The sequence below is a fragment of the Athene noctua genome, chromosome 6, assembly GCF_965140245.1.
Source record: "Athene noctua chromosome 6, bAthNoc1.hap1.1, whole genome shotgun sequence".
Lineage (NCBI taxonomy): Eukaryota > Metazoa > Chordata > Aves > Strigiformes > Strigidae > Athene > Athene noctua.
The window spans coordinates 12,610,252-12,623,589 of NC_134042.1; the positions used below are offsets into that span (position 1 = coordinate 12,610,252).

General features: G+C 42.6%; 1 protein-coding gene across 2 annotated transcripts in view; it reads right to left on the minus strand.

Moving 5' to 3' along the window:
• CDAN1 (codanin 1) overlaps nucleotides 1–13,338 on the minus strand; it is a 34,415-nt gene that overhangs the window by 10,294 nt on the left and 10,783 nt on the right. For both annotated transcript variants that reach the window (XM_074909599.1, XM_074909600.1), the window contains exons 8-19: nucleotides 12,818–12,927; nucleotides 12,028–12,117; nucleotides 10,877–10,952; nucleotides 8,515–8,723; nucleotides 7,667–7,781; nucleotides 6,713–6,856; nucleotides 5,878–6,044; nucleotides 5,177–5,258; nucleotides 4,411–4,500; nucleotides 3,198–3,252; nucleotides 2,049–2,182; nucleotides 1,261–1,364 (exon numbers count right to left, since the gene is read on the minus strand). In XM_074909599.1, coding sequence (XP_074765700.1) covers nucleotides 1,261–1,364; nucleotides 2,049–2,182; nucleotides 3,198–3,252; nucleotides 4,411–4,500; nucleotides 5,177–5,258; nucleotides 5,878–6,044; nucleotides 6,713–6,856; nucleotides 7,667–7,781; nucleotides 8,515–8,723; nucleotides 10,877–10,952; nucleotides 12,028–12,117; nucleotides 12,818–12,927 — 1,376 coding nt within the window. The remainder of the gene's footprint in view (nucleotides 1–1,260; nucleotides 1,365–2,048; nucleotides 2,183–3,197; nucleotides 3,253–4,410; nucleotides 4,501–5,176; nucleotides 5,259–5,877; nucleotides 6,045–6,712; nucleotides 6,857–7,666; nucleotides 7,782–8,514; nucleotides 8,724–10,876; nucleotides 10,953–12,027; nucleotides 12,118–12,817; nucleotides 12,928–13,338) is intronic.

The following is a 13,338-nucleotide window of genomic DNA, read 5'->3' on the forward strand; positions in this document are numbered from 1 at the left end:
AAAATAGTACTAAGACTCAAGAGTCAAAAGCTTGTAGGTTTTAACAGAAACGTGTATGGTTACAGGTACCTTTCCTGGCAGCAATACCCTTATACTCTCAAAGTTCAAAGATGTCAACAGCAGCACACTACAACCGGCATTCCTGGTTGGTATCATCTAATGTCTTCAACAAGTTGGACAATGGGACAGTGCAAGCTCTCAGCAGTCTCATGGGTGACATGCTGGAGGGCAGGGCTGCATCCAGGACTGCTACACGGTGGAGAAACAGGCTGACAATGGGGTGCGGACTATGCACCTGTACAGGCTGGGGTCTACCAGGAGGCATCTCTGCAGAAAGGGCTTTGGGGTTCCCAGCAGACAAGCTAAATGAGTCAGCAGCAGCCAAAGGCAGCCAACCTTAGACTGGGCTGACATTAGCAACAGTGCAGCCAGCAAGTCAAGGGAAGTCACTGCTTCCCTCGCCACTGTGAGGTTGCATCTGGAGTACTGTGTCCAGATTTGGGATGCCAGTATAAGGCAGGCATTGACAATGTGACTGCAGGAGGAAAAAAAAAAAAAATCATTAAGATAGCTGGGATGCTGGAGCACACAACCTACAAGGAGACTGGGGGAGCTGGTTTCATTTAGCCTGGAGAAGAAGAGAAGGTGATGGAAGAAGGAAGGGTTATAGAGAAGACAGAACAAGACTCTTCCAGAAAGCATGCAGCTAAAGGTTGACAGGCAACATGCAAAAGCTGGAAGAAGGGAAATTCCGATAGGCTACAAGGAAACATTTTTCACAAAGTCTGGGAAAATTAAGCACTGGAACATGGTACTAAGAGGCTGCTGAATCCCCATCCTTAGAGACTTTCACAGTTCAGCTGGAAAAGGTGCCAAGCAACCTGATCTAACTTGAAAGTTGGCCCTGCTTTGAGCAGGAGTTTGGATCAGATGACCTCCAAAGAGTCCTTCTGATCTGAGATTTTCCCATCATTAGCAAGCACATTCTGAAAGGGATATAAAGTCTCAAAATGCTGCACTATGTTAACATTCCAAGTGTCCCACAGTCATACAACTCTCTTCCCTGCACCCCTTCACAAATTCCCCTCCATGATGGCAATCAGATGTTGCTGGACCCCCTGACACAGCCTTGGTGTTCTGCTATACAGCACGCTCCAAGGGCAGCTTTTTCCCCCATACACACAATTTTAAAGGATCAATTCTTTGCCTCCTTAGTGTAAAGTTACTTCTTAAGTCACAGAACAGATCACCAGCACTTACTTGATGTGCTTAACACAGTTGGATCCCACCCTCTCTGCCACAAATTCAACTGTTCTCCGTAGGGAGGGAGGCTGGTTGTGGAAGAAGGCCTGTTCCAACTCTACCTGTTCAAGAGAAAAGTGCTACAACTGATTAGAGCGCTCCACCCAGAACCTCCTCTCCTTAACACAGGAACGGACAGAACTATCATCTGGAATTGTGCTAAAAGCCAGGCTATTTGCCTACACTAGAACTTTCTGCTACTGTAGCATTCAGCACCCCTTTAAGACATTTGGTCCCTATTTCCTTCTAACTGTTTAACCCAAAGCTCGTTATCAGGGTTTATGAAGCTACAAAAGCAAATGCCCAGTAGAGGGAAGAATGGGAGAGTTCTGACAGCACCTACTAGTAGTGAGTCACCACACAGGGTTTGTTTTGGAAAAAAAGCATCCTCTCTTTTAAATATGGGCTGGTAATCCTGTAGGGTCCTACTTGGTGGAAAGCCTGGCTACAATCTAACCAAAACAGAGTAGGAGAAACATACCAGCATTTTATGTTAAAGAGGAGGCAGACAGAGAAATAGGCTACTCCTTTCAATTACAAGAATGTTTACTTAAGTTATCTGGATTTCAACACCCACATAGTATCCCAGTCACATATGAGGTGTAAGGACACCCAACTGTTAAACACAACGTTCCCTGCTGACTAGGCCCATTCTTTTCTTTCCCTGATATTAGAATACCACTGTATACCCCTACCCTCACACAACTTCTGCCCTGCTTCCCCTTGTGACTCCCTAATTTCATTACCTGCAGTTTCCGCTGTGTGACAGAAGTCTTAGATGCCAAGGACTCTGCAGCTGTGGGAGTGATTTTCCTCATAAATCCACCATTTTTTGCTCCATTACCAGCCACAAAAGAGGCAAGTAGTTTCCGCAGCTCACCTGTACAGAAAAACATGCAAAACCAGTTATCATCCCCATAAGCAAGGGAACAAATCAAATCTCAAGAGACTTTCACATTGCCAGTCCCATTTACAGAGCAGATTGTCTCAGCTTCTGTGAAAGCTGAAGTTTCAGAAAAGCAGAGGGGCATCCCACCCATTTAAATGGCAGAGCAGAGCAAGGCCAACAAAGCTCTGAAAATAAAAGAGGTGGCTTCCAAAAATTTCCCTGGCACATAAGACTTGTTCAGAAGCATCAGGGAGAAGTGATTTCTATGCATCCCTTTTTAGCATGGCAAGCAGGAACTGTAAAGTCTACCAGGTCAGTAAGGCAAGCAGACTTACACAAAACTCCAACAAGGTCATGAGACAATACCAGGGGAAAAAGATTGAAGACATGTTTAAGCCCTAGAAGCTTTCGTGATACAGGTTTAGCATACAGTTTTCCTAGCAGATAATTCCAAAGAAGCAGAGCAGCACCCCACTATCTGGGACTCTATTGTCTGTGAAGAGAAATTTCACCAATGGCACTCAGATCCCAGGAAAAAAAATATCCCAACAACCACCTGATAAAGCACAGGGCACAAAAGAATTCCTCCCCTCTGCCTGGCAGCTGAAATATGCTCAAGGATAAGACATTCCTCACAGTACAAACACCTCTCCCTATACCTAGGATGGAAAAGCTGTACGCTTACTCCTTATAATGCTTCCTTCCAGTTTGTGAAGTTTGTTCCCCCGTCCCTCTATATTCAAGGTCTGCAGATCAACTATCCTGACTGTGTAGCCTCCCTCCCCCAGCTACACCACATACTACTCACAGCTGCATGAGCTTCTGCAACACAGCTTTTTATCAAGGCTGACTCATACACAACTGAGACCTGAAGTTGTAAGCATGGGTAAGAAAGATGATCCAAGGACTCACAGCACCAAAGGACAAATATAAATACAAATTAAAAATCTAAAAAATAAATACTAATATATTTTGTTTCTATAGAAAATATAAATAAAATACTCACCAAGATAGGGACAGCAGGTATAAAGTAACTGCTGATCCACCAAGGGTACACAGTCCTGGTGAGAAAAGGAAGGAAATGCTGAAAGGACATAGCAGGAACAAAAAGTCTTTGGTAAGTCAGAAATCCCAGGTTTCAGAACTACCTTTCCATGAAAACAATAGAAATAATTGGATTCCAAATCCACTGTAAAATTATGAACTTTACAGCCCAAGCATTCAGTCCAGACCTGTAACACACAATGAACTGCTCTACATTTAGTTAGGAGAGCTCAACCTTTACTTCTGCTCCCTGCTGAAGCCCAGCCGAAAGCTGACAGTTCCAGAAGGGAACCAGGACTGTTAGCACAGCTGCTACTCATAAAAGAGACCAGCTATCCATGGAGGAGAATAAACGAGGCACATCTGCTATGCATTACACCTCCACAGGTGTCTTCACCCAGGTGCACTGTGGAGTAATGTCACCAGGCAGCCAGAGGCACAGGAGGAAAAGCAACTTCAGATCCCATCCAAGCAGGCAGTGTGTACTGCACTTATCTGGAAAAAAACCCACCCAAACAATTGATCTCTGAATCTTATCTCTGCCACTGAAGAGAGAGTGCAAACCAGAACTTTCTAATTAGAACAAGATACACATCGATCATAGCAAACAGACCACTCATTTTTCAGGGAATACCATGTATTCTCTTGCATGGCTCAGAGTTACCTGAAACACCACATGTGCCATAAACTCACACCTTTTCTGCTTGCTCATATAGTTCAGTTATCCTTCATCATGCAACTGGAAAACAGGTGTCTTTGGACAGCAACCTTGCTCTCACATCCCATGTTACTCTTTCTGTTGAGTCCACCATCACTGTTACTTATTTTTGCGAAGAGCTACAGTCCTATCAGCTCACCTTGTACCACAATAACCAGTGAGTAGGAAGAGAACATCTGATCCTCCAGCATAACTTGGCACCTATTCTGCTAGCCATTGCAGCAGGTGAGATGGCTCCTGCCTGACAAACGCCCCAGAGTTGTAACACACAGTTTACAATCCGGGATACAATGTGATTGAGGCGCTGGGACAAACTGGGGCATCACTTCCATTGGCCTACATGTGCTTAATGCGGTTGCACTGAAGCCAAGCTCCTGATAAAATCTTAAACTCCTGAGGCTGTGGTAGGTCCACCCTCATCCACAGATTCAGAGGACATGCTACTGCACTAACTCACCAAAGCCTGAGCAGAAGTCACAGTACCCATCATCAATCCCTCCTGCCTGATATCAGCGGTAAAAAACAACTCTTCAGGGACTGATGGAACCTGAAACAGAAACCCCAGCAGTTACAACCCAAACAGCAGTCAGTAACTTACACCATTTCTGATAAAGAGGGCAGTAAAATCTCACCAACCTGCCACCCACAAAAAAAAAAAAAAGCACTAAGGATCCTCTCTGCCCTAAGGAGAACCTTTCCATAAAATTAAAGATTTAGTTAGATCACAATAACATAAACCCCCTTCCTTACCCTCCCCATACAGCATCTTTCACTTCTCCAACAGATTCCTGCTTACCATTTACCTTGCTTCCAACTGGAGGCATGAAAGGATTTTAAAAGTTTATCACACACCATCCCTTTATCAGACAAAAAAATTTCCCAGTAATTTCAAGGCTACCAGCTAGCACTCCATCTTTGTGACAAGAGCTTCCAGTTTTCACAGGAATCAGCTGTCAATTTGCTTACAAGGATGCAGATTTGTAAGTACAGAATGTGTTTCAGCAGCAATTAAAATTCTTAGTGGAAAAAAAAGTTGCTTCACACAATTCCACTACAGGAAAATAATTCTCCATTACAATACGGAGGATTCTACACTAGTGTAAAAAACCCCAACAAAACAAGAAACTTTGCAGTACTTTAAGTCATTTCAATACTATTTGCTATTGAGTTCTGTGGCCTGCTTTTTCTTCAGGGAAAAGCTGCATGCACACAGGAGACTCTACCTGAAAAAGCCAACCCAGAACTGCAAGGATCAGCAGCTTATTCAGGAAACTCATCTCCTTATCTTCAGAAAGGACCTTTAACCTGCCATGCAGCAAAAGAAGCAAGAAAGAGTGTTAGATTTCGGTAGCTCAATTCTCATTAAGGAAAAAAAATCCCAAACCACTTGCTTTCTAATTATACTATTTGTCACCACATACATATTCCTTACTTGTTTGACTAAAGAGTGGAAAGCAAGCTCTACTTTTTTGCACGAATGCATCTGAATAACACACTGTTTTAAGTTTATACTGGAAAAGCCAGTGTTAAGTAACTACAGAATGTGCTTCAAATTTCCTCATGTATATAGGAAAGAAAACTAGAGCATTATATAGGCATGGGAGACACTGTAGGTTTAAGGTTCAAATTCAAAGTTTAAAATTCACACCTGCAGATGCAGAAGGGGTGAGTAGGGATTTAAAGAATTTTGTTTACTTAAGGAAAAACCACATATTGAAATCAAATGTTAATCTCTGAGTTTAGGATGTGCTCCCTCTTCAGCTTTGTGTAAGATAAGAAGTACTCATGATTTGCACATAAAAGAATACTTTTATAAAAATTTCAAACTAGGGCCAGCATGCATTCTCAAACACCAGGCACCTCACCTAAGCAAGCAAACCTTCACAGTAAAGTTCTTAACAAACATCCTTTCCCAGGCTCTTACCTGTATACCTGCAGCAAGAGACAAAATACTTTCCTGTAGTAATCAAGGAAGGGAGCAATATGATCCACCAGGGAAAGGTACTCCACAATCCAAGGAATAGTGAGGATAGAACGTTGATCCCGAATAGACTGTCTCAGAAGCTTCAATACATCCAGTACAGGCAGGGTCTTAATGGACAACAGAAGTTACAGCAGCAGCTTGAAATTACCTCTTGATACTTAAAGAAAAACTTTATCTATTTTGCTTATTTGTCTTGACTTTCTGTCCAGGATTTAATCTTCCGTACAAATAAGAGGTGACTTTCTGGCTAATGGAAACATTTCTTTGCACACGACCAGAGCTGAAAACCATCCTGTGATGGCAACCAGGGGTCCCCCACCAGGACTTCCAGAGGTAAGGCTATAAGCCTTACTACACACAAGGGGAGTCAAGGTGTAACCCCTGCCTTCTTGCATTCAGTCTGACACACTGCCAGGAGATGGGTGCAAGTCTAACAAAAACATTCCTGGTGGCTGGATTTTACACTATACAGACAAGGCTTCTTAGCTAGGGCAAAGTTCTGGTATGACAGCCCCAGATTAGCACAAGTAACAGAAGACTGAGTACCTCACCACAAATGCACTGCTCCCTCTTTTCTAGCTTACACAAACTCTTCTTTCCTTTGTCCCCAACCCCAGAATATGCAGCAGGGGCACAGAACAGTATATCATCATCCCAGGAACCACTGGCTTGCTTTGAAAGGGCATAACTATTAATAATCCCCGTCTTGGATTAGAAAACCTGCTTGTCAAGCAAAAGGCCATGTTATACTTCTTAGAAAAGTCTGGGTTCTTACTTGGTTTCTTAACGCTACTGCAGAGTCTTGCAAGTCTCTAGTTGGTTGCTCCACAGTGCGATATGGCAGGAAAACAAGAAACCCCAGGAACTTGGCGAGGAGTCGTAGGCTTAGCAGGACCACAGTGAAGCGCTTCTTTTCATCCTGAAATGCAGAAAAGCAAGCTGGGGTAATGCTACCCTAAACTGGCAGAGCAATTACCTACACTAAATTTCCACTCCCTTCACATAAAAGGACCATATAGCTTCAACACTGCTTTTAATAAGGGTAAGATTCTAAAATAGATACTTACCAAGCATTTCAAATTGCTTCTGTCTCCACTGCTTCACTTATACAAGAAGAAACTAATTCAAGAGCTTTCTAAAACAAGCATCTGCTCTATCACACCTTCTTATTAACAACTTTGGAGTCAATGAGAGGACAGAGCGCTGTTGCCTCCTTTATACCATTACTGCTCTGCAGGTCTTCATAAACCTTTGGCTGCTGCTTTGCTAACAGACTATAAGCTGTGACACCTCTAATAGGTATAGACGACTGAAAAAAATATCCCAACAGGTATGAAAAAGCAAGACTACAAATTCATTCTAACTAAAATCTTTCTACATGGAAAAGTAACAAGGAGCTACTGCAACTGAGTGCAACAACTGGACTCAGTTATTTCACCAATCTAACACAAGGTACAAAGAACCTAAAAAGAGGCTCTCACTTCTCAAACTTTTGTGCATCATCTCTTATGACACAGTTCTGTGAAACACACAGAAGCATGCAAGTGCAAGGCAAGGGACTTCAACACCCATAACCAAGTTGCAGAATTATGACAAAACCAAAAGACATTCTTGTACTGCAAATACAGTGGTAGAAGCTTCGGGCAACTCAATCACGTCAGTAATTCTTTGGGTACTGAAACAGCTCAGGGAAATTCCTGCCGGGTGGGCTTGCAAAAAACAAGCTTACCTGTTCATCCATATCTGCTTCCCCATCACTGTGCTCGTGCTCCACCAGAGTAAGGCCATTCAGTTCGAGTATCTTCAGGCACAGACTATCCATCAGGTGCTGATTGAACTGGTAACTTCAGCAAAAGATTATGATGAGTCAGACTGGGCTGAAAACAGCGGTAAAACCTCAACTAACACACTGCAAAATTTGAAGCTTGTCTCATGGGTTGTATGAAGCATCAGCAGACAGCCAATGTAACACACTGACAGTCAAGAAAGCAAGGGACAGGACTAGTACTGACTGACACCCTTCTTTTCTGCTCTTATTCTGCACTTTTTCTAACAGATGCTGTTTAGCAAGTCCCAGCATAAGGATAACAATATGGATCTGTCGAAGCAAGAAGCTGTAAAATAACTGAACTTAAGATCACAACTCCTCCATGCTATAGATTTTGAACAACTCAGTAAACAAAACCATGAACCTGGCTTCATCCTGTAACTCCTCAGCTTCATGCACTACTGCACATGAAACACTTGGCCGGTCCAGTGCCCTTGCTAGGCAGCACTGCACACCTTGGCACAGGGAAATCCCAATGGCCTGTGATAAGATATTACAGTTTTATAGAAGGAAAATTATTACCAAATAGTCAAGCCTGATGGAGCACACAAACACATTCTATGCTCCAGACAGAACCTGTTTATTCACATGTTCACCACACGTGCTGGCCAAGAACACCAAGTGTGGCGTTACGCAGCTTAAGAACATTTCTGATTTGCTCCACAACTCCTCGCTGCAAGAGCAACATGCTGGTGTTCCCCACTCGCCCACACATCTCACTGAGGAAACAGCAACCATGGGCAGCTAACCTTCCCGCACTGAGGATGAAGTCCCTGAAGAACTGCTGGCACCCCGGGAACGAAGGGGGTGGACAAGGTCCTCTGATGCTCTGAGGAACAACAAATCTTTCCTGCAGCCTCTTCAGACGGCTCAGATTATCAGAACCCAGCATATTAAGGACATCCTGGTCAGGGGTGTCTCCCCAGCTTGCGCCACCACCAATAGGACCTTTACACATCTTCAGGAGACAGAAAGAGCAGTGAGGTGGAAAATTTGTAGTAAGGCATCATGTCACTTCTCTTATCCCACATATTCTCCCTTCCTCACAAGACTTGTTTTAGGAATAATTTTCATGTGGGCCACATACAGAAGATCTCTTTTCCTCACACCAAAACATGCTACCCACCTTGGCCATAAGCAGCCTAGAGATCTTGAGAGATGGATTTCCAATGCCATACATCTAACAGGCTACATCTAGATGTGTGGAGACAGCACCTATCACTCATATGGTCTTCATGAACCACTCAGCAGGATCTTTAGCCCAGTCTCCAAGCACCATGATACTGCACTGTGATACTGTGTTCTCAGACCAGGTTTTTGTGGAGTTTTCACAGAGTTCAGTAAAATTAAAAAATTAATGTCCCCCTCCCTCCAACACACAGCTACTACTCAAGACTCAAACAATCACAGAATTGCAGAACTGTTTAGGTTGGTTGGATTAGATGATCCAAGAGGTCCCTTCCCTCTTGCTCCATCAGGGTCAGCTACAGCAGGTTGTGCAGGACCACGTCTAACTGGGTTTTCAATGTCTCCACAGATTGGGACTTCACAACCCCGCTGGGCAACCTGTTTCAGTGTTTGACTACCCTCACAGTAAAGTACCACCTTCCTTTTTCTCAGTTTGTGTCCATTGCCTCACGTCTGTCAGTGAACACTACTGAGAAGAAACTGTCTTTCTCAGCGACATTCCCTCCCACCAGGTATTTGTACTGTAGATACACAGTACTAAGATAACCTGGACCCTTCTCTTCTCCAGCCTGGAGAGCCTCCAGCTCTCTCAGCTCCTCTTCATACAAAAAATGCTCCAGTCTCTTAATCATTTATGTGGCCCTGCACTGGACTCGCTCTACTACGTCTGTATCTTTCTTGTACTGGTGAGCCTAAAACTGGACACAGTACTCCAGATATAACCTAACCAATGCTGAGTAAAGGAAAGAGATGACTGTGTACTTCTACACCTAAGACAGGATAGTTTTAATGAGAAGGATCACACACTAAACCCCAACATTTAACTAGGCATATCAAATGAACAATTACTAGGCCCAGTTACTCCAAACCAAGCATCCTCCCCTCCAAAAAGAACATCCCGTTACACTTCCCAACCTCTACATTATCAGGCCTCAACATAAATCCTCAGTCTAGGTTCTTTTCTGCATGCGTATCATAATACACATAAGATGCTGCAAATCACTTTCTAGTCAGACACATTGGGTTCACCGAAGACTCCCAGTTATCAGTTTAAATCTTTGGTTACCCTTGTGAAACCCTGCAGTCTTCATTAAGAAAGCACAGATATAAAGGAGAAATAGAGTACCTAGGACTTATTAGATCCTGTTGATGCAACAAAGTCCACCTCACCTCTTCCCCACAATCTCCCTGATCACACACATCAGGTGGGACATTGATGCAAACTCGGAGCAGACACTAGAGGAATTTTCAACATTCCAGCAGCTTGCAACTTCCTGGCAGTGTGTGTGGGCAAAACTCAAGGCAGGGCTTTGGGTTTGTCTTGCTATCCAAAAGGAAGTCACCAATAAAGACAGCCATTTATAGAGAATACAGTGTATATCTATACTCCACTCAGAAGCATCTTTTCTTTCTTCATTCCTCCAGTTACAGTCAAGTCAGATGATGCTTGAAACTGGTCAAAAAACTGCTGTGAACTACAACAGCAATACCACATCAAAAAGAAGCTGTTGCAGTGTTGCACACAAGAACCAGAGACCCTCTGCGGGTAGTACATTTTGTTGCTAATGAACATAACTGGGAACCTCTGCATTTGATACATGTCAAAATGCATCCTAAAAATTTCCAAAAATGCTAACTGTTCTAAAATTAGAAGGTCAAAGTAAATAACCATGGAGAATGAACCCTTGCAGCTCATCATGTGCTCAGTGTATCTTATCCCTGATTTCAGAGTCCATCAGTAATTTGTCACTGATTTGTATTTTTGGAAAAAGAAATTTCCATCCTGAAAACTTGGCTCTCCCAAAAAAGTTTCAATGGGAAAATCTCAAAGAAACTTGCAAGACACAGTTTGTTATCTCAGGCTGTAGAAGCATCAAATCAGCACTGATGTATATCTTCATTTATAAAAAGAAAGCTGTTTACCTGGATAAGCTGTTTCTGAAAAAGCCTGGCAAAATGGCTGTGGTTGCAGGTTGCAGATAGGTGAGCCATCATGGCCCTGTGAAGGAAAACATCACAAAATGCTGACTCTGTCTCTGTGGTACAAAAGAAGTGTTCTAACCTCAAACTATACCAAAAGCATAAAATAACTGCTTTTAAGAAATCGATCTCAAAATGCCACTGTAAACAGCAACATCTTTTTAACCAGTTTTCCCAAGCACGGAGCCCCGTATTCTGACCATGGAAACAAAAATTCTCCTTGAGCACCTGCAGAGCGAACACAGCTGTAGCAATAAAAAGACTCTCTTCCTTTCCTGCAATAACACTGTTATCTAGGAAGAAAATTAACTCATCCAGCTCCCACACTCCCCTGTGCAGAGCAGTGAGCTGGGAGTTCACACATATGCAAGTAAGAAAAACAGGAATAGCAGTACTTCTGAAGCCCAAAGAGAAGGAAAATTTCTCAGTTTAAATCTCAGCCTTGTTTTGCTCCTGTGATGAAGAGTCACCTTCATACATGTAAACTGAGTAGGCTGGTGGTTAAGACTAACATAGGAACCCACAAGGCAACTTCTTTCAAAACCATAATAATTTCTTCATATATACTCCATTTTGATAAAGCAATAAATGAATAAACAAGTTTGCTTTTCACAGAAAAAGACACAGTTGTGTTGTCTTCCTAGTACAGAACACAGAATACAGTATACATTAGAACCCCCCTGAAATAACTAGAAGAGCTAAGAGCTTCTGAACATAGAACACGCTTCTCCACACTTAAGAGGAGTGGGGCATTGGAAACATGAAATGCACACTATATAATGACGATGTTCAGACCACAGCATACTGGTTGTGAGAGTGGTTCTTTCTGTGATTATGAACAGAGGAACAGCTACACCAAGACCGATCAAATTAGGCCTTTGTCACTTATGCCTTGCTTCTTTGAGATAACAGTTGATACTTTCAAATACAGAAGCAAGTTTACATTGACAGTATCTTCAAAGAAGCAAAGCTCCCTTCAGATTAGTCCAGAAGACCATCAGAGAGAAGATGGAACTTAGGATGCTGAGCCCAGTATACAGCACCAGCAATTCAACTACATTAAAGAGCTAGCCGAAGTTGTGTAAGGCTCCTACCTGATCTTGTTGCCCAGAACTCTTTCAAAGTCCCAGCCAGTTTTTTCATGGTTATCCTCCCATTCACGCAGCAGTTCATAAAATATATCCCTGTGAATCAAGACATTTAAGGGTATGAATTCCAACTCTTCAAAATTTGAAGTAACAACAACTGAATATTCAATCGTTCCTAAGTTCCCCAGCAAGAATCTACCTCAGATTAAGTAACTCAAGCCTCTAAGCATTCAGATACCTTTGCAAAACTCATTAATGTTAGCGGTACTTCAGGGAGTTTCCATTTTCCATGTCTGTGACAGCAAGTGCTTAAGCTTGTTATGCCCAAGCTCTGACGGAATGACCAAAACACCCATTACCAGACATACTGAAGACTGAGAGGCAGGAAAGAATAAGCCACATGAAATAATACCTATGAGGAGAGAAAAAAGGACCAAGACAACTTGCCATTCTCCCCTCACCCTGTTGCTGCAAGCATGGAGGGAGGTGGCAGGAAGAATAAAAGCATACCAGATTTATATGCAGAAGCAATCCAGTAGGATGACACACTGTACTGGCATTTACCAGAAGTCTCAATAACTCCTGAAGTTATTCTGTTCTTCACTAAAGACATTAAGCATTTAGCTCCTGCAGTCAATATGGACAAAGACTTTTTTTTTTTTTTTTTTAATTAGAGTGAAAATCTCAAGATTTTTCTACAGCATGTAGCATACATGAGACATATTAATATCCTTTGTTCACAGTCATGGAAAGATTACACCCTGTGAGCCACAGAGTAACAGTAGAAGAAACTTACCTTTGTTTCTTGAAAATGTGAAATGCTCTGTCACTGGGAAAGTTAGAGCGATTGTCAGTTTCTGGCTGGAAAGAAACAGACTGCACAGAGCATGGCAGCAGGAGAGACACCTGTTAAAAATGCAAAGGCAACCATCAGACTAATAGTAAGTCCCTAATTTATCCAACAATCTGAGACCTAGAAAAAGCAGGGAAAAAACATGATGAGGAAACCAAGTATCACTAGTTGAGTCATTCAGACACCAGCCATTTCCCAATCGCTAACTGCTAGTGAACACCAATAAGTTTATAACCTGCATGACACTACAGAGGCAGAATCACTCAACATTATGAGTGGAAGCATGTCATCTCTCTAAGAAATCTCTGCAGAACAGACTGCAATCAGTACTGATATGGTGTGGAAAGAATGCTCTGCAAAGTCCAAGGGTAGCTTCACTATAGGGCTCCAGAGAACACGGGACAGTGGCTGGCAATTTCTGTATTATTCTTCTTTCTCCTATTTGAAAAGCCTATGTCTTGACA